The sequence below is a fragment of the Coregonus lavaretus genome (assembly GCF_964263955.1).
Source record: "Coregonus lavaretus genome assembly, chromosome: 4".
Taxonomy (NCBI): domain Eukaryota; kingdom Metazoa; phylum Chordata; class Actinopteri; order Salmoniformes; family Salmonidae; genus Coregonus; species Coregonus lavaretus.
Genome location: NC_139991.1, coordinates 54,106,850 through 54,131,712, shown reverse-complemented (window position 1 = coordinate 54,131,712; position 24,863 = coordinate 54,106,850). Strand labels below are relative to the sequence as shown.

The 24,863-nt window shown below is 47.0% G+C and overlaps 1 protein-coding gene across 1 annotated transcript in view; it reads left to right on the top strand.

Annotated features, from left to right (window-relative positions):
- Positions 1-7,002: 7,002 nt before the first annotated feature.
- LOC311127924 (RIMS-binding protein 2-like) overlaps positions 7,003-24,863 on the top strand; it is a gene marked incomplete at both ends in the record, with an annotated part of 66,644 nt that continues 48,783 nt past the window's right edge. Inside the window, 2 exon segments of the mRNA XM_084159823.1 lie at positions 7,003-7,131; positions 14,524-14,643. Coding sequence (XP_084015949.1) covers positions 7,003-7,131; positions 14,524-14,643 — 249 coding nt within the window.

Below are 24,863 nucleotides of genomic sequence, written 5' to 3'. Positions count from 1 at the left end.
TAGCTAATGTTGGCCATGTGCAGTAGATCACCTACTGGGTGTCAACAAGCAATGGGGATTCAACATGTAGAATCATCTGGAAATGAAAATGACAGCCAATGTTCTGTGGTCAATAGCACAATCACCTGCTGCTTTTTACTGTTCAACAGCACGGTCTGTTTTGTCCTTTATTTGTTGTTTATTCTGGTCTCTAGGATGTTCATTTATTTTAAAGATTTTTTGGAGCTCTCGTAATGAACTGCTTTCCTTCTTGCTTACACACTGGGCACATTGGCCTGACATGTTGGAATTGTTGTTTGAGCCTCACCACCTCTTCCCCCTCAAAAGATTCTGGACATCCACAATGGACACACACATCTGGGAATGACACTGTGATTGCTGAATAATTGTCAAGGTTAGCCCCTTGAAAGCAACTATCTGCTTGTGATTGGATATGGATTGTCTTCTTGGAAAAGCTCTGAACCACATGTAAAAATGTTCTCATCCCGAATGCGTTGGACTGATTTCTGTTCTTCTTTAGACAGCTTGCTTTTGGCATACCATCACCTTGGTTTCTCACATTCAACACAGTTGATGGTCGCGCTCACCCTTGCACTGACCATGGCAGCACTCCTCTTTACATTTTCTATATTTGGTGTCAGAGAAGGCCTATCCTTGTCAGTGGTGTTCAAGCTGTACAGGTTATCACATTTCTGGTACTTACGTCTGTCTGCTGTCAATGTTGGATCAGGCACAAACCTTAATTTCTTAAATTGTTCTTCTGGCAAGTGTGGAGGATTCATTACGCAGTACCAGCATGGTACAGTACCAGCATGGTACAGCATGGATCTTCTCCCTCACATTTCTTGATCTGTACCATGTATTGTGACATCTTGAAATGTCTGTCTTGGAATTGCTTGTACTGTTCCTTGTCAAGGCCTTTTCTGCTGAGGTCATGCATCATGTCAACCTCTGTATCAATGTTGTTGAATTGTTGTGCAATATTGGCAATTTCTTCCTGTGTTGCGGGCTGATGTAGTTCTACTTGTGTTCCTTTCCACTTCAGGCGCTCAAACTGGCCACTCACAAGAGCTGCAACAGGATGCATACTCTTTTCAAAAGCCTCTTTCAGGTCTGGTTATATGGTGGCTGTTTCACGTAGGCTTGTCATTGTGCTACACTTCTTCACACGCTTCTCATTTGATTCTTCCATCTTCTCCCTAGCCTGGGCTGTTCCCTGAAGCCCCAGGTTTAGAAGGGAATTAACTATCTCGGCAGGGTTGGCCAAGCTGTCACCCGGTGCTGTTCTACAGCTGATAAGCATGTCAAGATCCAGTTGAACAAACAGGAGTGTGTGGCAAGCTTGAACAGAGGCATATGTGGCTCTGTGGTCTGGCCCACCATCAGATTGAATGATCAAGATTGACTTGTTGAGAGAGACATCATCATCACTGTAGTTCTCTCCTCTGAGGATGCTGAGATTTTCAACTGTGTGTCGAAGGGGGCTGGATGGCTGGAAAACCTTGTCCTTGACATTGACTGAACTATCCCATCATATAATGAACTAGATGGAGATGCTGGGATGTCTGGGATCAACATGATAGATGGTACAAGTCGGCAGCTGCTAGAACTGGCCCAATCACAGGAGCAATGCTTGGATGTCTGCCTCTGTTACAGGTCCCTATAGGCTGGCCAGGTTCTCCGACAGGGATTATTGCCTTATCATCCACACATAACATTTCACAGTCCTTCTGCCACATGCAGGCAAACTGTTTAATGTAGTTCCACTGATCTGCAACAAACTTTGAGTATTGATGTCCCTTTCTTATCACCCTAGACTGGACTATGAACTTGAGGTCAAACCTTCCTGTGTACTGGAGAGCAGACATGGACCATGGATTCTTGGGTGTAAACTGCAGTCTTAGCCACTGTATTGATGGGATTTTAGTTTCTGGTGGAAGTTGCTTTTCCACTGTGTCACGCAAGTCCTCAACTGATAGAGCAAAAGGTAAGTACAAGTACTCACCATGTCTGCGATCGTTGACCTGAGCTGTGTATTCGTTAAAATACTTATTTACTTCATCCCAAAAGGGCGGGAATGAGGATTGTGGTTTGCCATTCAGCTTCCTTAAATCCATGATCAGGTCTGGGTCATCACCATCAAGGAGGAACAAGGATACTCTCTCATCAAGTAGGCCCTGTTCATCATCGTTTGCTGAACTCTTGTCATCTGTCAGAAACCGATACATTTCTCTCAGGAAGTAGCTGTTTACTTTGGCAGCATGTGCGTATTTGTTCTCTTTTGAGAGCTACCAGATTTATTTAAAAAAGCACATTTTCAGTGTCTGTGTCCAGTGTCTATGTGTTTATATTAAGGGGATGTAACTTTGGCAGATCATGTTATCCATGTAAATAATTAGTGTTTTTTAATAATTAAATAGTGTTTGTGGTTTATGCGTATAGCCCGTCAGTTTCATTGTTCATTGGTATGCTATAAATTGTTATTTTATGGTTGTAAGTGATAAAATGAACTAGCAAATATTTTATATTTAGCAATTTTGAGTGATTACTACTTAAGTAAGGATATATATTTTATTCAGTGACCTTAAGTATAGCAACCTTTTGATCTGATCAACACATAGTTTAAAAATATATAGAAACTGCAATTGCTAAATAATTCCAATAGATGAAAGCATAAGACCACGAATGAAATTTCAGTAGATTCGTTTTCTCCCTGAATACACCACTCGCCCTCACCAGCAGCTAGCTTGCCGTCACAGGAAAACACCTGTGCACGCTATTTTCTGTCCCGTCCACAGTACTAACGCAAGAGGAAGGACAGAAAAAGTAACAGATTACTGTGACTGGTCCAATCTGGCCGGCCAACCGACTGGACCTACCTGGCTGGCCGGACCTACTTACCTGAATGTGTAACATCTGTTTGATGCTACAGAGCCCTGTACGGCTTATATAAATATGTTCTGTGAATCCATACAGGCAGACACATTTTGAGTATTGATTGAAAATATCCAGTTACATTTTTTGGTCCTTTATTCAGGCACAGGGACACTGACAATGGTGGGCTATGGAAACAGAGTGCTTGTGGCGAATGGTCTTGTAATGTCTGTGGTGTACGGCCAGCTGGATAAGACTGTCGGAAGTGGTGTAGGGCTCGTAGACCTTAACCACCAACTGTTTGGACCTCTTGCAGAAGATTTGCTGGTACTGCATGTCTCCTGGTAAGATATGGTTGTGGTGTTACCATTTTACCAGCTGGCTGACTGGTCCCTTCTGGCCGGCCGACTGGACCCATCTGGCCGGCCGGCCGGGTGGGTAGGTGGGACTGGCCAGCCGGCCAGATGGGTCCAGTCGGCCAGCCAGACGGACCTACCTACCCGGCAGGTCCGGCCAAACCTACCTACCTGGTCAGCAAGCCAGCCGGACCTACCTATCTACGTACCTGGCCGGACCTATCTGGCCGGCTGGACCTACCTACCTGATTCCAGCATGTAATCAGTTTCTTCATTGGCCATTTGTTGTGTTCAAGAAAACTCGAAACTCTGAAACACGTTTTCGACTTGGAAACTCGTTGTAGAAAGCTGATGCCGTGTTCATGACAACTCTGAAATGTCCAACTTGGAAACTCATTATAGAAAGATGAGGTCAGAGTTTCCCCCTTGGAAAGTATCAGAATCAACCAATAGGAAGCGCTTCGCAAATAACTTACGTACATATATAACAAATAACTTATGTCCCCTCTAGAATCACTGTTTTTCTTTTCTCCTTTTCTCTCCCCTGATCGCTCTTCTGCTCCTGCAGTATGTGTGCTATATGGCCACACAGCAAGCAGCTCCAGGTTCAAGAATGCTAGAAGGAGAAAGACAACACATTGTGCTGTGTTTCAAGTATCCAGATCTAATGAAGAGAATCTCCTGCATGAACATGTACCAACACACACAATAGAAACCATGGAAACTACTGAACCTGCTGCGTTATCTCTGGAGGCACGACACATTCACACATGCATTCACACAGCTTTAGGATTTGGCTGGATACAGGCAAAGATCTGTACACTACATTACCTTTGTGTTTCTGTCATACAGCAGCCTTATTTACATGACTGAGAAGGACCAGGTCAACTGATATCAAAATAATACACTGCCATGGAATTTCGGGTCACATACAGCAGAGAAAAGGGGGAGAGAGTATATTGAAAAATAGTTAATGATTGCCACTATCAGAGGTAAGACAATTTGAAAAAGCATGGGAATCCATCCTCAAAGACTATAATTGTATGTCTGAAGTAAACTGTTACAGCATACCAACTGTACACCGTTGGAGAACAGTCAACACAGTAAAGTGTACATTAGCATGTATGTATGTGTGCACATTGCCTTTCAATTTTTATTACCTAAATGTAGAAAGATGCAGAACAAAAATATACATGAATCAGGCGTAGGTTTCATTATAGTGTTTTCTTTTTTGTCAAAATACTGCCTATAAGCTTGATCAGAGAGTGAAAATAACAACACAAGTGCTAATTAATGTTGTCCTGGTAACCACTGAATCATATCATGCTCAAGCATTACATTTCATTTCAGTCATTTAGCAGACGCTCTTATCCAGAGTGATTTACAGTTAGTGAATACATATTTTTTTATACTGGCCCCCCATGGGAATCGAACCCACAACCCTGGCGTTGCAAACGCCATGCTCTATCAACTGAGCTACATCCCTGCCGGCCATTCCCTCCCCTAACCTGGACGACGCTGGGCCAATTGTGCGCCGCCCAAGAGTCTCCCGGTCGCGGCCGGCTGCGACAGAACCTGGATTCGAACCAGGATCTCTAGTGGCACAGTTAGCACTGCGATGCAGTGCCTTAGACCACTGCGCCACTCAGGAGTACAAGCATGAGACACAATGTTGTTTTCTGGTTGAGTGCATGTTGCACATTTGTGTAAGCCTGTGGTCACATGCTGTGGAGAGGTACTGAGGTAAACAGTGCTCTCTCATTTCCTATTCTCTCTTCCTGACAGTGACTGTAGCTTTCGGGCTGGCGGATGAGGATTCACATTTGTTCCCAATAAGAGGACGTCACTGCTCTCTCTGCAAATTTGGGGCAGTTACGCTTGGGGTCATGGTGGGCTGTAAGGGGACAAGGGGCGGGTTGGTGTGGGGGCATTCATGCTTACAACAACACGCCATGGTTGTGTTCAGCAGGCATGACATGGGAAATTATTTTAAACGGAATGAGGTACTACTCCGTTTCTTGCCTTTTGAAAACGACACAGAGCTCTCTGTTTCTCTTTCTTCCTGCAGCAAGACAGAAGCTCTCCAAGGTGAGTCATTAAGAAGCTGTGAGGTGTGTCCAAATTTGGCTGTGCGTGTGTGTAAGGCTTAAAGGGAAGGCACTCTCCTTTGGCTTGGGGTAACAGGACAGCTCTCCTCGAAGACAATGTTTCCCAACCCTGGTGCTCGAGTACCCCCAACAGTACACATTTTTGTTATAGCCCTGGACAAACCCACCTCATTCGGCTCATTGAGGGCATGATGATTAGTTGACAAGTTGAATTAGGTGTTCTTGTCCAGGGTTACATAAAAAAATAACATAAAATGTTTACTGTTGGGGGTACTCGAGGACCAAGGTTGGGAAACAATGCTTAAGACACCTTTTTTAAAGCCAAAACATATTGGTATCAGTTTAAAATAGGATTACATTTCACATTGCTCAACTGTAATTCTATTCTAGGCTAAAGAGTCGCATGATATAATGGCATTATTCAGTTAGAAAGTAGAATATGGAAATGTTCCAGATCACTAATAGGGTGAATGTATAGACTGATGTTTGCTCTCTCACCAGGTAGGTAAAACCCTGCTATAAGAAACCCCAGTAGCTGCCTAAAGTGAATGGGAACGTCTTAGAGAGAAAGCCTTCTCTCCCATCTGAGCCTGGAGATACGATCATCAGGTAAGATCCATGTTAGACTGATGGGTCATTGCCAACTGTGTGTCACACAGACCCATGATGTGTGTGTGTGGGTGGGTGTATATGAATGAGAGCAGCATTTCAGAGTTATGCGTGAAATCAATCAAAGTTAGGACCCAGAATGAAAATTCCCAGAAATTGTGAGACCATGTTTCCATCTAGTGTTGACCTTGTGGTAGTGAAAAAGTGCTAACATACAGAACATTAGCAGTTAAGGCAGACACATTTAATTTCTAATTTTAAACAGCTATTGTAAGGACCCATACTCTATGTCCAACTCTCTACAACAAGAAAAGGAAACATTATTTTCAGATTAAGCCAAGGAGCATTTGAGTACTGATAAAAAATTATATCAAACCTGTGTGAGAATCTTCTATATCATGATGTATCCTGTGGTCGTTGTAGTCTAATCTGTTAAATTTCCCCAGGGATCTAAGCAGTATTAACCCTGTCAGTCACCATCCAGGGGTGTTTGTGATGAATAATGACTGAGTGGATGGAAGGAGGACAGCAGCAGAGCGGAGGGATGGAGAGGAGGACTTAGTATTGGCTGATAAAAGCTGACCTGGGTCCAGCGGCTCCTCCTGTCATTGTAGTGCCGTGTACAATAATCTCCCTGCTCTCTCTTATGTAACAGACACGGAGAACATACACACACACACACACACACACACACACATACACACACACACACACACACACACAAACTCAGTCACTCAGTCAGTCAGTCAGTCAGTCAGTCTGTGGGCACCACGCGTCTGTAGTAGCAGAAGTGGCCTGTTGTGGGGATAGCCAGAGAGCTCTTGATGTGTGGCAGCAGCACTGTCAAACTATTGACAGCAGGTCATTGGATTTATACCTAATCTAGAGATGAAGCTGTGTTGTGTTTGTATTGTGAGTACAGTGTGTATGTGTGTGAGCATGAGTCTGTGTTTTTGATTATACAAAGTCTATATTTGTGCATATGTGTGTTTACAGCATACCGACTGTGTGTGTCTTTGTCATTTACGATGTGTGTGCCAGACTGCCAGGACATCATGCGAGGTCACAGGTCAAGTGACATTGAGGAGCTATTGAAACAGTCTCAGGCAGAGCTGCTGTGGATCCAGAGACAGCTGTCAATCATCGCAACCAGGAACTCCCATCACCTGCAGGCCAAAGGGAAGGTAAGGCTCCGCCCACAAGAGCTCACCTGTGGCCTTCTTCTGACCTTGTCTTGACCTTTTATGTTACCTTTTAAATATAACCCAAATGTTATGCATATCCTTGTTAAATGTGCTGTTTATATGTTGTGCTGTAAGTCAATTGTCAATGTGTCCAGGAGAGGACAGCATATCTCACTGAAAGCACCAATGACCCATTGGTAAAAAGCAATGTCTGGATCCACCAATCAGAGAAAGAAAAAGGGTGAAATCCATGATGACGTGTTATTAGCATCTTCTGTGGGTGTGGCTAAAATGTCTTGTCAAATGACACCTTGCCTCCTCAGACTTATTTACATTTTAAAGGGAGTGGTTGGAATTTGCCTGTCCAATCCCAACTATAGCCTTACAGGGTTTTGTATTGTGCCTGAAAACCAACTGGCTTATAAAGAACCGTATCTAAGGACGGAGAGAGAGGGATGGAGCGTTTACACTCAGAGCAGCTGGCGTTGCTAGGCAACAGAGTGGAAGAGAGAGGTTTTTTTCTCTCACTCTCTCCATCCCTGTAAAAAAGAGAGCTGCTCATGACTAACCAATACCAGCTGCTGTGATGTCGTAATCTCCCTAAAAACACCACTCTGATTTTAGAGGTATGATCTGGGATTGGGGTGGGCTGAGAGGGCACTGATGCTTATTGGTCGGTCAAGGTGAAGGTGAGTTTTGATTGGTCTGTCCTGGGAGTTTTGGTTTTTCCATTGACCCATGTCCTCCAGTACTTTAGGGTAAGGGTCTTTTAGGAGTCCAGGCAGAGCCAGGAGGCACACATCTTACTATACCAAACCTATGATGAGGACAGGTGACATAGCAGTTTAAAAAAAAATGCATAAAGGAATCGAGAGAAAAGAGAGAGGGATGTATGTCAGTGTTTGAATGGGGGGAAGAAAGGGATGATGAGTCATGGCTAAGAGGATGGAAAAAGGAGCAGTGAGCAGAGTTAAGTGATCCAGGGCAGGAATCCATCCACCCAGTATGCTCAGATCATGCCTTTCTCTATTTTAGAAAGAGAGAGGAGAGCAAGAGAGATGGAGAGAGCGAGACATGGGTGTGAGGGCTGCTCAGGGACGACTGCAGGGAGGAGATGCGTGTAGAGGAAACGTTCATCCATGATGCAATCATTTACACATCAATGAGCTGAGATTTACACAGGCCAATGATAGAGGAGGGATGCGGACTGCACGGAGCATGCGCGCGCATCTGTGAGAGAGAGGGGAGGGAGAGAGAGAGAGAGAAAGGCTGAGAAGTAGGGGAGGGAGGGAGTTTGTCGTGATAGAGAACCTGAGAGCGCTACTAAGGAGGAGAGAGCGCGAGAGAGAGCGGGAACACAAGCGAGTGACAGAGAGATGGCGTGTCTGTGAGAGAGAGCCTTAGTGTGTCTGACTTTCGGAGTTGCAGCTTGCTACAGCTGCAGACTGGACCAACCATTAAGCCTTTGGAACGCTCACGCTGCACACACACGTAGGCACACACGCCACTGCCGCGTCACCCCTGCCGGCCGGTGATGAGAGGGAGGATACAGTCGTTTTGAGACAAAGGGGGAACTGCCTTTGAGGTAGGGAGCTTTTTTACCCTCTGCACCACTAGTGTTGTGCCACTGTCTCAGTGGGAATTGTCATTGCCATAACCTTCTGCAAAATGTAGCATACACATTTCTGCAAAACCATCTGCACATACATGCATGTGTAACCCTCTCACCACAGACTCGGATAGATCAGTATTGGAATAATGGTGAAAAGGACATCTCAGTAAATAGACTTGTATAGTACTAACTTGGTTTACACTAAACACACACACACACAACACACACACACACACACACACACACACACACACACACACACACACTCACATCAGTAACCAGATGTTAGCCATGACACTCCTCTTCAATCCACTGAAGAGGAATATATCATGACTAACCAGGAGTGTGTGTGTGTGTGTGCTTGCACACTTACATGCATGTTTGTGATTTGTGGCCATGGACTTGGTTGCGTGGGCGATGCTGCTGTGTTGCAGAGAGAGAGAAGTGTCTGTCTGCTGTGTGCCCCTCCTCAGCTCTACTCTGCACTGCTGCTTTGAGAGAGAGACTGCTATGGCTGGGACTGCTGCTCTGAAACACTCTGGGTTAGGCTGGGCCAGACTGAGTAGCTACATTAGGCAGGAACATGGCTCCATGGAGCTGGGAAGGCCTGTGGAGAGCTTAGCTAGGCTACATGGGTCTATAGTCTATAGGACACCATGTGCTTCTGGATAGGGCTAAATGGGGCTAGGCATGGCAAGCCAGTGCTGTGTGGGGTTTGGCAGGGCCGTAAACCACTTGGCTGGGCTGGCTGGTGCCAGCAGGGCCTGGCACGGCTGTGGAGGGAGAGGAGAGGATAGGCTGGGTGAGGCTACCTCATGACTAGGGAGGTAGGCTGGGTAGGTAATTGCAGGGTTGAATATACCTGAGCAGATATGACCAGGTTAAATGTTCTGATAGTGGAAGACTAAGAGTGATTATCTGTGTGTGGGTGGTAGCATGTGATGAGCTGGTATTACCTTCAAAATCATTGCTTTTGCAATGACACGTGTAGAAAGGGTGACAACTAGCCATGACCAGGAACCCCATAGGACGGCACACAATTGGCCCAGCGCCGTCTGTGGTAGGGGAGGGTTTGGCCGTTGGGGCTTTCCTTGGCTCATCGTGCTCTAGCGACTCCTTGTGACAGGGCCGGGCACCTGCAAGCTAACTTCTGTCGTCAGTTGAACGGTGTATCCTCCGACAGATTGGTGCGACTGACATCTTGGTCAAGCGAGCAGTGTGATAAGAAGTAGGTGTTCAGGTGGGTCATGTTTCGGAGAATGCATGACTCGACCTTCGCCTCTCCCGAGCCCATTGAGTAGTTGCAGAGATGAGCCAAGTGACCAAATTCAGGGAGAAAATGGGCCAAAAAAAAATATGATTGTGGCCATACCACCCTGAACACGCCTGTTCAGGGTCGGGCCTGGTTAGTACTGGGATGGGAGACCGCCTGGGAATACCAGGTGCCGCAAGCAAAAAATAAATAAATAATAATAAGAAGAACTTACTACATTTGCACACACTGTATATAGATTTTCTATTGTGTTATTGACTGTACGTTTTGTTTATTCCATATGTAACTCTGTGTTGTTGTTGTTGTTTTTTCCGCACTGCTTTGCTTTATCTTGGCCAAGTCGCAGTTGTAAATGAGAACTTGTTCTCAACTGGCTTACCTGGTTAAATAAAGGTGGAAAAGAAAAACAAAAGAAAGGGTAACATGATGAGATAAATGGAGAGAGAGAGAGCACCCCACAGGCTGTGATGGTATAGTAGTGTCTCAAGGTCACAGTGGGTGGTAAAGGTGGCGTTATTGAGGTTGACATTTGGCACATTGGATGTTGCAGCTAACAGACCTCAGGCTTTTCCCTACTCTCACTCTATTTCAGTCTATCTGCACTGAGGCTGGCTTTCAGTGGGTTTCACTTTATCACAACCATCCCAAATGGCACCCTATTCCCTATATAGTGCACTACTTGGGTTCTGGTCAAAAGTAGTGCACTACATAGGAAATAGTGTGCCCCCAATTCCTCAGATGATCCCGCAGGTGAAGAAGCCAGATGTGGAGGTCCTGGGCTGGTGTGGTTACACGTGGTCTGCTGTTGTGATGCCGGTTGGACGTACTGTCAAATTCTCTAAAATGACGTTAGAGTAGGCTTATGGTAAAGAAATGAACATTCAATTCTCTGGCAACAGCTCTGGTGGACATTAATGTAGTCAGCATGCCAATTGCACGCTCCCTCAAAACTTGAGACATCTGTGGTATTGTGTTGTGTGACAAAACTGCACATAAAGATCATGCTGTTTAATCAGCTTCTTGATATGCCATACCTGTTGGATGGATGGATTATCTTGGCAAAGGAGAAATGCTCACTAACAGGGATGTAATCAAATTTGTGCACAACATTTGAGAGAAATTTCAGCTCATAAAACATGGGACCAACACTTTACATGTTGCGTTTATATTTTTGTTCAGTATAAAAAGCATGGTTGGCCAGATATTCTATCTGAATGGTCTTGAAAGAGAGCGACCCAGCTCTACGTATCTTACTGGTTTATGACCCACTGACACTGCCCCCGGTTAGAGCGGAATAAAGCAGCCCAAGAGTTAACACACAGGGACTTTATTTTAGCACACTGAGGAAGATGAACATTGGGATGTACATGGGGATGGTTCTGTAATGGACAGAAACAGAGAGATAATGAATATGCTATACAGGAGATAAATACACTGGCCTGAATAGATATATACAGAGTATGATAGAATGGCATAGAACAACAAGGACTGTAACTAATAATGACCTAATAAGCATGTATTACGTAGTAATGCTAGATTCATGACTAGCATGTCAATAGCACAGTAAGTATAATAGCAAGGACTGTATATTAGACAGATAGTAGGCTATTGCGAAGCAACACACAAGAGCAAGGACTGTATTTCAATATTTAGGAAACAGGAAGTAGTAAAGAGTGAATAATTATCCCAGACAATATCAGTAGTTACTTAATAATAAAAGGAATGAGAACTTACAGAGAATACTGCTACTCTAGCACATACTGCAATGATAACAACAGCGACAACTTACTTTGTTATCACGCATCCCATGCACACACAGTATGTCCACCCACGCTCTGACACTGGAAAAAACACAGTTCAGGCCCAGCTAATACTTTCAACTTGAGAGAGCATGCAGTGGACCCGACTGGCCACTGCTGGGATAGCTAGGAGCATCTGACCAATCACAGGATGCATCAATGCATTGACGGAGTGTGGGGTGCATCGGGACAGTTTGATTGGCTGAAGCCACGAGCTGGAAGTGATCGATATCTCTTACGTGAGTGGGAGAGTTAGATTAGGCGGGCGCCAGCCAAAAATAAACAACACACACGCTGGAAATTAGTCCCACAGCGTCCTTGACAGGGGGATTCTGTAACAGTTCTTGAAGCCGGTTTCTTACAGCCCGACTGGCTGGTTTTCTGATTGGGTGTACAATTGGCTGGCTGGTTTGATTCCTCTAGGACTGAATCCTCTAGGTAGAATGTTGTCCTGTTTATCTTTTTGTAGAAAGATGTGATGGTTTGTTGGCTGGTTGGATGTCTGATTCTCTGGTCTTAATGTTGAATGAGATGTCTCACCTGTCTATCTGTCCATCTGTCTCTTTTCCTGCTATATGAGCTGGTTGGTTGGCTGTTTGGATATCTGTCTCTCTGGTTGATGATCCACAGGCTGGCAGGTTTGTCTGGCTGGCTTCCTGCCTGGTTGGTGGCGTGGCTGCTTGTGTCTGATTGTCTGGCTGTTGGTCTGTCTGTCAGGGGGGCTGCTGTGTGTGTGTGCCAGCTGGATGGTTGACAGACAATCTTCCAATGGTAAGTGTTAGTGATTTGCACAGCGGCATGTGTGTATGTCAGGATTAGGAAATCCTCCTCTGGAAGGTTCAGTTTAAAACCCCAAACACATTCATAGTTTAGGAATCAAATAATAATAATAGCCTAGATAAAACAAACACTTGTGGTCTTGACTTTTGGTGTTATTGTGGCTTGGTTCATGTAGTTGGAAGACCCTCCGATCAGAGGTCACTCAAGGGCCAAAGCCATTTTGTCGGAAAAGCTTTTAGAGGGACTGTAAAATGATGTTCTGACAAGCTTGTCTTTCAGAAACATTTTCCTCATTAAACACTATGATAATGAAACATTTTCCTCATTATACACTATGATAATGAAACATTTCAGAGAGAAAGCTGTATCACAGAAGAGTGGGGGCTAGACAGAACAGGAGAGGGAGAGGGAGACAGTACAGGAAGAGGGAGAGGGAGAGGGAGACAGAACAGGAAGAGGGAGAGGGAGACAGTACAGGAAGAGGGAGAGGGAGACAGTACAGGAAGAGGGAGAGGGAGACAGAACAGGAAGAGGGAGAGGGAGACAGAACAGGAAGAGGGAGAGGGAGACAGTACAGGAAGAGGGAGAGGGAGACAGAACAGGAAGAGGGAGAGGGAGACAGAACAGGAAGAGGGAGAGGGAGACAGAACAGGAAGAGGGAGAGGGAGACAGAACAGGAAGAGGGAGAGGGAGACAGAACAGGAAGAGGGAGAGGGAGACAGTACAGGAAGAGGGAGAGGGAGACAGAACAGGAAGAGGGAGAGGTAGACAGAACAGGAAGAGGGAGAGGGAGACAGTACAGGAAGAGGGAGAGGGAGACAGAACAGGAAGAGGGAGAGGGAGACATTGAGTCCAGGCAGGCTTTTAAAATGATTTAAAGCGATGCACTACAGGTTGCTTTTGTCTAGGTGGATATGTTGCTTTTTATATCTCTAGATATTGGGGGCTGGGCTGGCTAAGTGCCTCGCTTAGGCGCTCAACAGGACCACTACACCCCACTAGGGATTTCAAACGGCAGCTGCCCAACCTCCAGCCAATATCATTCCCCCATAATGCTTTGTGAGAGGCCTGGACTTCACATCGGCTCGCCTGGCCGGCCCTCTCTCTTTCTGTTTCCTTCCACAGAGCTGTGTGTAGTGTGAGCAGGTCTGAGAAGTTTATCTGTGTTTTCTCATCAACTCCCATTAACACACACGCACACCACACGCACACACCCACACACACACACACACACACCTACCTGAGGGGATGGAGTGTTTAGAGGGAGTCATGGGGAGACGTGTCCACTGGAGGGTGGCTAATTTCAGCAGGCAGGGACAGCGGCAGCATCAGTGTTCCCTTGAGTCAGCTGTCACTTCAGACTGGCCTAACTCTGCCCTGGATCCCTAGCTCCATGCAGTCGCAGCCACAATCACAGCCCCATCCCCTCTTAACTGTATGACAGGCCCTGGGGAGGAGGCTATGCCTGGACACACATGTCATCATGTGAGACTGGCAGTTATGACATTGTGTCTCCTATGTCCTCCTGTACTGTCGTCTTAGAAAAGTTGTTTGCTCTGTAGCACTGGGGGATGCTAAACAAACAAACATATATTCTCCTGTTTTTACCCCTTAATCTCCTTTAAATAATGATAATGGATTGCATTTATATCATCCTTGGTTTAAGGGATGGCACATTTTGCAGGGCAGTGTCCCCATCACTGCCCCTGGGCAATGGGTCTCCTTAGACCAGATGGAGGTGATTGTCATTGTGTCCTACTGGTGGCCCTCTAAATCTAGAACACACAAAATGCCACACCCTGATTTTTCCAGGTAGTCTCCCATTCAAGTACTGACCAAGCCCGCTCAGCTTCAGCTGTCAAAAGCCAGCATGGCAATTCAGGATAAGACTGCTGGCTAGAGTATATCTTTCTCTCCCTCTCTGGCAGCTGAGCCATGAGGTTTCACCCCTGCACCCCACAGTCCTTTCATCCCACAATGTGAGTCTCTTATTCCTTCTGGAGAAATTAGCCACCCTTCGCCAAGAGAAACAGCAGTACAGGACACAGGTGAGTCTGGACCTTCTCCTCTCTCTCCTCTACACAACTAGCCCAGACAGCACTCCATCACTAAAATGTATTCTGTTATGGGCCATCTATTATCCAGAGTACAGCATATTACACCATATCTGCTTTTGATCAGTTAGGTTTCCAGATAACCAGCGGTTTGGCCCTTCAAGGCATTGGTTAAGTCCTAATCATATTTTATCATATTCTTTACTGCATTTACCTTGATCACAATCTTTGTCCTCAGAGAATATATATTGTACAGACTAGCGAGTGTATGTCTTGTTCCTTTATGGCATATAGGTCTTTATGGCAAGTTCTCATGCATAGCAGATGTGTGGGTCTGGTTAGTTGTGGCACTTTGGATTGTGCAGTCAGTGTGTAAGGTGTGGATGTGGAGTGAAGTGAAGAGCAAAGGAAAAGTAAGGAAAGGAAAACAGGGGAAGGGGTGGAAGTCCTCTGGGGCTCCTCCTGGTCCAGGGAGGGAAGGTGCTGGAGCCGTTGTCCTGGCAACAGGCCCACTAGCAAGATAGAGACAGATTCGTAAAGGGAAACTGACAGACCATAATGGCTGCTTGCTGTTGCAAGCCTCACTTGTTCCAAATCAATTTCACCGAATGGAGATGTAAGACGGAGAAGGCAGAGATGTGTGGAGTACATTACTGTACACACGGTATTGGCTTGTCATTGGCCAACACGCATAGGCCTAAAGCCTGAAACATGCTTCCTGGCATCCGTGTGACTTGATGGTCAGCTGTTATGTCCATCCGCTCTTATGGTTATTTAATGTGGTTCACACATGACCACTTCACTAACATGCTCTCCATATTGCCATACATCAACTCATGGAACAGTTATGAAATTTGTAAATGTATTATCAATAATTTACAGGGAAAACTATTATGCTAGCAGAGTGAATAGTGTTTTCCTTTTGTATGTGTTTGCGCATAAACCTGTTATTACATCCATATTGTTGTGTTATGGTTACACAACAGTTCATTTTGTAACTCCATGGTCCTTGTGCAGGAGGAATTCTTGCCCATTTCAGTTGTGTGAAATAGAATGGACATGCCACAGAGTGGGGATGTGTTATAGTGACTGTGACTGGTTTTCTAGATTGGGGATGCTGGGACATACATTTTTACATTTACATTTTAGTCATTTAGCAGATGCTCTTATCCAGAGCGACTTACAGGAGCAATTAGGGTTAAGTGCCTTGCTCAAGGGCACATCGACATATTTCTCACCTAGTTGACTCAGGGATTTGAACCAGCGCCCTTTCGTTTACTGGCCCAACACTCTTAACCACTAGGCTACCTGCCGCCCCAAATATATACACTACATGACCAAAAGTATGTGGACACCTACTTGTAGAACAACTCATTCCAAAATCATGGGCATTAATATAATGTTGGAACATTGCTGCGGGGACTTGTTTCCATTCAGCCACAAGAGCATTAGTGAGGTCGGGCACTGGTTCGCAATCGGCGTTCCAATTAATCTCAAAGGTGTTCGATGGGGTTGAGGTCAGGGCTCTGTGCAGGCCAGTCAAGTTCTTCCACACCGATCTCGACAAACCATTTCTGTATGGATCTCGCTTTGTGCACGGGGGCATTGTCATGCTGAAACAGGAAAGGGCCTTCCCCAAACTGTTGCCACAAAGTTAGAAGAACTGAATCGTCTAGAATGTCATTGTATGCTGTACTGTTAAGATTTCCCTTCACTGGAACTAAGGGGCCTAGCCCGAACCATGAAAAACAGCCCCAGACCATTATCCCTCCTCCACCAAACTTTACAGTTGGCACTATGCATTGGGGAATGTAGCGTTCTCCTGGCATCCGCCAAACCCAGATTCGTCCGTCGGACTGCCAGTTGGTGAAGTGTGATTCATCACTCCAGAGAACACGTTTCCACTTCCAGTGGAATGGCGGTGAGCTTTACATCACTCCAGCCAACGCTTGGCATTGTGCATGGTGATTTTAGGCTTGTGTGCAGCTGCTCGGCCATGGAAACCCATTTTATGAAGTTCCCGACGAACAGTTATTGTGCTGACGTTGCTTCCAGAGGCAGTTTGGAACTCGGTATTGAGGTGAGGACAGACGATTTTTACGCGCTGTGCGCTTCAGCACTTGGCGGTCCCGTTCTGTGAGCTTGTGTATCCTACCACTTCACGGCTGAGCCGTTGTTGCTCCTAGACGCTTCCACTTCACAATAACAACACTTACAGTTGACCGGGGCAGCTCTAGCAGTGCAGAAATTTGACCAACTGACTTGTTGGAAAGGTGGCATCCTGTGATGGTGCCACGTTGAAAGTCACTGAGCTCTTCAGTAAGGCCATTCTACTGCCAATGTTTGTCTATGGAGATTGCATGGCTGTGTGCTTGATTTTATACACCTGTCAGCAACGGCTGAAATAGCCAAATCCACTAATTTGAAGGGGTGTCCACATACTTTTGTATATATAGTGTATATCTACACACACACTGAGTGTAGAAAACATTAAGAACACCTTCCTAATATTGAGTAGCACCCCCCCCCCCCCCCCCCCCCCTTTGCCCTCAGAACGGCCTCAATTCGTCGGGGCGAGGACTCTTCTGTCACGTCTCCTCCCATTGCTCCCCTGAGCCACCGCTCTGAGCGCACCCCTTGGCAACACCGGAATGGAAACCCAACGCACCCTAATCACCTCCAGAGCACCTGCACCTCATCTCATCACCACCCCTATATAACCCTGGACTGTTCAGTTTTGTGTTGTGTGTGTGATTGTTAGTGTCTTGTCGTGTACTCACTCTTTGTTGTTCTCTTGCTCAGTTTTAAGTAAACCTTTACATTGTTGATTCCTGCGTCTGCGTCCTGCCTCTTCGTATCCTCAGTACTCGTCACAGAATCACACACCAATCACGAAGATGGATGCAGCAGGTAATCCTCCTGGAGGTCCCCAGCGCCTCGACTAGTACCAGCATCAGATTGCCCAGCTTAATGCCGCCATGAAGGAAGTACTCCAAACGCTGCATAAACTGACCATCGCTTCGGTTCCACTCAGGGAGCGGCGAGTGCACCCAGTCCACCTCCTCCTGTGCTATCACCAACGTCTGAGGGACCCCTCGCCCTGCCGGAGCGCTATGACGGGAAAACAACGAAATGTAGATGCTTCCTACTACAGGTTTCACTGTATCTGGAGCGTCAGCGTGGGGCATCTCCATCGGACCAAGCCAGGATAGCGCTGGTGATTTCGCTACTGAAGGAAAGGACGGGGTGAGTGTCTCCTCCAACTACAACACCCTGAGCTTTCGCATGGTAGTGGCATCTTCCGGCTGGAATGAGCGTGCTCTGCGCACGTTCTTCAGGAGAGACTTACGGGAGGACATCACGACGGAACTCGCATGTCGGGACGACGAGATGGACCTTGATACTCTCATCGTCACATCCATTCGTCTTGACGACATGTTGAGAGACCAACAGCGTTCCCAACACCTCCCGGAGCCTTGACGCTCACCCCATCAGAGCTATGGAAGCCGCCCTGCCTCCGAGTCCTCACCCATGGAGGTGGGCAGCACCCCCTACACCACCACGGACCACAGATGTCCTGGCGGCTCCCTATCTAGGCGGTATGACTCCCGCCACCGCTCCGTGAGTGTTCCGTCATCACCTGTCACCAAACCATTGTTTTTAGTTCCCCTAATGGTGATTGGTCCTTCCTTCTCTTCGCTTTCCACGGCAATGATAGATTCAGGATCAGCGGGGAACCTTATAGATAGGGAGCTGGTCTCTGAATGGGGGTTGCCCACCGTGCCACTGCCTTCTCCGCTACACGTCACCTCGCTGGACAATAAACCCCTTGGATCAGGCACCATTACGCACGTCGACCTCCCCATCACCATCACCATTCCCACACTACCGGAGCACCACGAAGAGCTGTCCTTCCACATCGTCACGTCACCCCTTCACCGGATCGTCTTGGGATTGCTCTGGATCAGACTACACAACCCCACCATCAATTGGATCACCAAGAGGATCACAGCCTGGTCCCCATCATGCCGGAAGACCTGCCTGCCGATGGTTTGTTATTCCACGTCAGTGGAGAGTCCGGAGTGCGCCCTCCAGCACAACATTCCACATGAGTACGCAGATCTCTCCGATGTCTTCTCTGCCTCCAAGGCTAAGTGTCTCCCTCCTCACAGGCCCTGGGACTGCACCATTGACATGCTGGAGGGACAACATCCCCCGAAGAGTCACATTTACTCCCTCTCCATAGCGGAGTCTGAGGCCATGGAGAAGTATGTGGCGGAGACCCTGAAACAGGGGTTCATCAGACGCTCTACCTCTCCTGCCTCCGCCAGCTTCTTCTTCGTGGCCAAAAAATATGGACGACTGAGGCCGTGCATTGACTGCGGGGGCTGAATGCAGTCACCACCAAGCACCGATATCCCCTCCCTCTGGTTCTGTCGGCCATCGAGCAGCTGCGAGGGGCCCGGTACTTTACCAAGTTTGACCTGAGGAGTGCCTACAGCCTGATCCGAATCTAGGAAGGAGACAAGTGGAAGACGGCATTCAGCACTACCTCAGGCCACAATGAATACTGCGTCATGCCCTACGGCCTCGCCAATGCACCTTCCGTGTTCCAGTCCTTCGTTAACGACGTGTTCCCGAGACATGCTGAATAGACAGGTGGTGGTGTACATCGACAGTATCCTTATCTACTCGGCTACGTTTGAGGAGCACGTCAGGGACGTCAGAGCGGTCCTACTCCGCTTCCGAGAACACAGCCTGTTGGTGAAGGGGAAGAAATGCGAATTCCACCAACAGGCCATCTCCTTCCTGGGATACAGGATCAGTCCTCAGGGGGTGTTCATCGAAAGAGCGAAGACAGATGCCGTCAGGTCATGGCCAGTCCCCACCACCATCAAGGGCCTACAAAGCTTCCTGGGCTTCGTAAATTTATACCGGCATTTCATCAGGTCCTTCAGCTCCATAGCCGCCCCGCTCACCTCTCTCCTTAAGGGGGGGCCTCAGAAGCTGGCCTGGAACCCTGAGGCTGACACTGCCTTCAAGAGGCTGAAGGAGAGGTTCACCACAGCACCCCTACTAAAACACCCAGATACAGCTCGTCCTTTCATCCTCGAGGTGGACGCATCTGAGGAGGGCGTGGGTGGGGTCCTCTCCCAGTGGCAAGGTAAGCCAGAGAAAATGTACCCCTGTGCCTTTTTCTCAAAAAAGCTTACCCCCGCAGAGAGGAGCTATGGAGTTGGAGACAGGGAGCTGTTGGCGGTGGTCCTCGCTCTGGAGGAATGGAGACACTGGCTGGAGGGCGCAGTCCATCCATTCCGGATTCTCACTGACCACCGGAATTTGGAGCACATACGGGCAGCAAAACAGATGAACTCTCGTCAAGCCAAGTGGGCCCAATTTCTTACTCGCATTCAGTTCATTCTGTCCTACCACCCAGGATCCCAGAATGTGAAAGCCGACGCACTCTCCAGGATGCACCATACCGGAGAAAGGAAGGATCTGGGGGTCCTATCCTGCATCCGTCTCTCAACGTGGCACCTGTCGTTTGGGATGTGGACGAAGACATCCGCCAGGCGGCTCCGGGGCGCGTGTATGTACCCACCAGGGTCCGTGACCGCCTGCTGATCTGGGCGCACACCACCCTTACGGCAGGACACTCCGGTATGACGCACACCCTATATTCCCTCTCACAAAAATACTGGTGGCCCACCTTAGCTACTGATGTCTCCCGCTATATCAACTCCTGTTCCGTATGTGCCCAAACAAAGACACCTCGGAATGCCCTGGCAGGCAAACTAGTTCCTCTTCCAGTGCCTCAGCGACCTTGGTCACACCTGTCCATAGACTTTGTCACTGACCTCCCACGTTGTGACGGCTTCACCACAGTCCTGGTGGTCGTAGATTGGTTCTCCAAATCATGCCGTTTTTTGCCACTAACTGGTCTTCCTTCTGCTCTCAAGGTCACTGAGGTCCTTTTCCAAAACGGCCAGCCTCACTTCCGGGTATAGGCCTCAGTCGAATGGGCAGGTGGAGCGCATGAACCAGGAGCTGGGGAGGTTTCTTCATTGCCACTGTCAGGACCGGCAGGGTGAGTGGGCGAGGTTTCTTCCCTGGGCAGAATATGCCCAGAACTCCCTCGTTCACTCCTTCACGGGGCTCACTCCCTTCCAGTGCGTCCTGGGGTACCAGCCGGCCCTGGCCCCTTGGACACCCAGCCAGACTGATGCGCCCGCTGTGGTTCCGCAGGGCCGGACAGGTCTGCGACGCCGCCCATGTCCATCTCCAGAGGGCCATTCGTCGGCAGAAGGACCAAGCCGACCGCCACCACAGTGAGGCCTCCATATTCCAGCCTGGTGATCGTGTCTGGCTGTCCACTAAAAACCTCCCTCTCCGCCTGCCCTGCAAGAAACTGAGCCCCCAGCTTGTGGGGCCGTTTAAGGTCCTCCGGCGGATAAATGAGGTATTGTACTGGCTGCTCCTTCCCCCTCACTACCGTGTCTCACCCACTTTTCATGTGTCTCGCCTCAGGCCGGCGGTTCCTGGTCCTCTGGCGGATGCCGTCCCCCGGTGTACGCCCCCTCCGCCCCTGAACATTGACGGGAGTCCGGCGTTACCTCTGTTACCTGGTGGACTGGGAGGGGTATGGTCCTGAGGAGAGGAGCTGGGTTCTGGCTGGGATGTTCTGGACCCCAACCTAATTCAGGACTTCCACCGTCGCCGCCCTGACTGGCCCGCTCAGTTTTGTGTTGTGTGTGTGATTGTTAGTGTCTTGTCGTGTACTCACTCTTTGTTGTTCTCTTGCTCAGTGTTAAGTAAACCTTTACATTGTTGATTCCTGCGTCTGCATCCTGCCTCTTCATATCCTCAGTACTCGTCACATCTACAATGTGTCGAAAGCGTTCCACAGGGATGCTGGCCCATGTTGACTCCCACAGTTCTGTCAAGTTGGCTGGATGTCCGTTGGAGGATGGACCATTCTTGATACTCACAGGAAACTGTTGAGCGTGAAAAACCCAGCAGCGTTGCATTTCTTGACACAAACCTATGCGCATGGCATCTACTACTATACCCTGTTCAAAGGCACTTAAATATTTTTGGAAAGAGCAGGTGTTCTTAAGGTTTTGTACACTCAGTGTATGTAATCGTGAATAATGATGCGTGAGAAAGTTACAGACGCACAAATATCATACCCCCAAGATATGCTAACCTCTCACCATTACAATAACGGGAGGTTAGCATTTTATTGGGGGGGGGGGGTGTCTCTAACTTTCTCACTCACCATTATTCAGGATTCATTCAGGATTTTCCATAATCATGGTAGCATCCACATTAATTTTGAAATGTTAAGAAACATTCTATTCTAATTTACAATAACAGTGACTCTAAAATAACACAATACATTATTTACCATTCATTTCTATTGAGCACAAAATAATCTGAAACACAACCAAACCAAACAGTAAAGAGGTTTGTAGAATAACAAGCTTGATGTAATCATTGCATGCCAGGAATAGGGGACCACATATTAAATGTTTGACTACTTTAATACACATATAAATGAATTTGTCCCAATACTGTTGGTCCCCTAAAATGAAGGGACTATGTACAAAAAGTGCTGTAATTTCAATACCCTCAAATTAAAGCTGACAGTCCGCACTTTAACCTCATAGTCATTGTATCATTTCAGATCCAAAGTGCTGGAGTACAGAGTCAAAACTGTCACTGTCCCAATACTTTTGGAGCACACCGTAGCACAGTATTTGAATTATTTATTTTATACAGTAATTATTGCTCTTCTTTATCAAAGGTGGCAATGTCGGACCACACTGTATATGGTTTGAATTTATATAGCAACTTTCTACCTACTGAGGTACTCAAAGTACTTTACATAGTACGGGGGAAACGCACCTCATCCACCACCAATTGGTGGCACCCACTTGGGTGATGCAGAGCAACCATTTTGTGACAGAACGCTCACCACACATCAGCTAGCACAGTGGAGAGGTGAGGCGTGATATACAGTATGCCAATTAGGAATCAGTTGCCAGATTGTGAATATGTCAGTGACTGGGTTGCCAGATTGGGATTTACAGTGACAGGGATCGATGCAAGTGTGGTGATGTCTTATGACAGAGACTGGGTTGCTAGATTGGGATTCAGTTATGACTACAATGGAAATGCGTTCTATATATCTATCTATCTATCTGCTATAGCCCTGTTGCTTGTTGCCTGGCGACCCTCTGTGACGGCCAGGGCATAGCAGGAAGGGACCCTGGATGAGGAATGACCTGTGTGTCTTTAAGGAGGGTTTCGCTCCTGCTAGAAGGCTACAGCTGTCTCTCAGACACAGTCCCCATGGCAACGCCTTCTCTGTGCGAGCCCCGGCACAGCCCCCTCATGATAATAATAATATGGATGCTAACTGGAATAACTGCTAATTAATAATGAAGACTAATAACAATGTAGTGCCAGGGTCATAATTAGTGTCAATAATGTGTGTTATTCATATGCACAAAGACAAAATCACTGGGATAACATATCCCAATAAAAAACCTTACATTGGAATCCTGTTGAATCCACTCGCCCCCAGGAAATTCACATTGTTTTGGTGAGTGCTTCCTAAAGTGATTTCGGTAGGGTCTGCTTTGGCTGAGGTCTCCATCCTCCCTAATTGAATTTGAACCAGAGAGCAGAGCTCTTTTAGCTCTCTCTCTTTCTCTCTCTCTCTCTCTCTCAGGCTGCATCCATAACTCCATCATCCTCTCAAGGAGACTGCTGAAAGCACAGCACCATTTTCATAGAGGAAAAAATGTACAGGGCCGACACGATTCCTCTATTCCACAATGAGATATACAGTAGCTGTATGGTGACTGAAATGAACAGAAAGGAGTAAACCACAAATTGCCTCCCCCTTTCCTCTGCACAGGCCCATCTCGTTCCTACTCTACCCCATACCACTTTTTTTACCAAGCCCCACCTCTCCTCTACCAAGCCCCACCTCCCCTCTACCAAGCCCCACCTCTCCTCTACCAAGTCCCACCTCCCCTCTACCAAGCCCCACCTCCCCTCTACCAAGCCCCAAATCCCCTCTACCAAGCCTCACCACTCCTCTACCAAGTCCCATGCAGTCTGGGTGTAGCCAGCCAGGGCACTGAGTTCAGCTGGGTGCATGGTTTGTTTCTTCATTAATAAAAGGGGACTTGATCCAGATATGAACGGACTGAGCCAGCCCATAATCAAATCAGAGGCAGAGCAGAGAGCTCATTGCTGGCACGTAGGCTAAGTAATTGAAAGGTCAGTTTAAATATATAACCACCTACTTAATGTACCTACCTACCTACGTGTGTGTGTGTGCGTGTGCATGCGCACATGCGTTCTCCTGTAATTAATACTATTTATGATTAAAATGTTGTCCCCATTCACCTGCACCTGTCCAATAGCTTTTCCAGGGTTTCCACTGTAAAGCCTGGCTTTTCCATATTAGTGTTTTATCTTCCATTTGTAAAAAAGTTTAACCCACATATTGAAGTAGTTTCTAGGCATTTTGAATGAAGACAGCTTTTCATAATGTAACTAACTTGGACAAGATCGTTTAATATTCCTCAATTTTTAATAGGCTTGCTGGGGGTTTTCTGCCATTGAAGTCCTTGGGTGGGCCACTTAAGTCCAAACAGTGTAGAAAACAACAACAAAAATATTTCGGGATGGAAAAACGCTTTCAGTGTAAACTAAAACCAGATATATAGTATGTAGAAAAGTATGCAAATTTTTTAGAATTAGCTTTAAAACTGGAAAATGTTCTCTCAGCTCCATGGCAAAATGTGTAGAATTGCAGGAAATTAGCTTAAAAACTGCTAAAATGTCTTTCCACTACATAGAGAAATTTGTAGAATTGCAGGGAATTGGCTTAAAAATGCAAACATTTCTCTACACTGCCAAGATAGGGGCCTCTAAATGTTTCTCTAAAATGTAGCCACGCCGACAGGCCAACCTGCCATGCCCACCACCTAAGCCCTTTTTGATCCAGAAAAAAACCATGGCTTGTTAGCAAAGAAGTGCTAAATATCCCTTGCTTGATAAAGCAGAGAAAATGCTTTGACATGGGGGGCGGGGAGGGGGGGAGGGGACATTATACTTTTCAGTGTATTACTTATGATAGTCAAATAATCCTTCTCTGTTGAGTTTTGAATACATCGAAAGACAATGCATGTGCT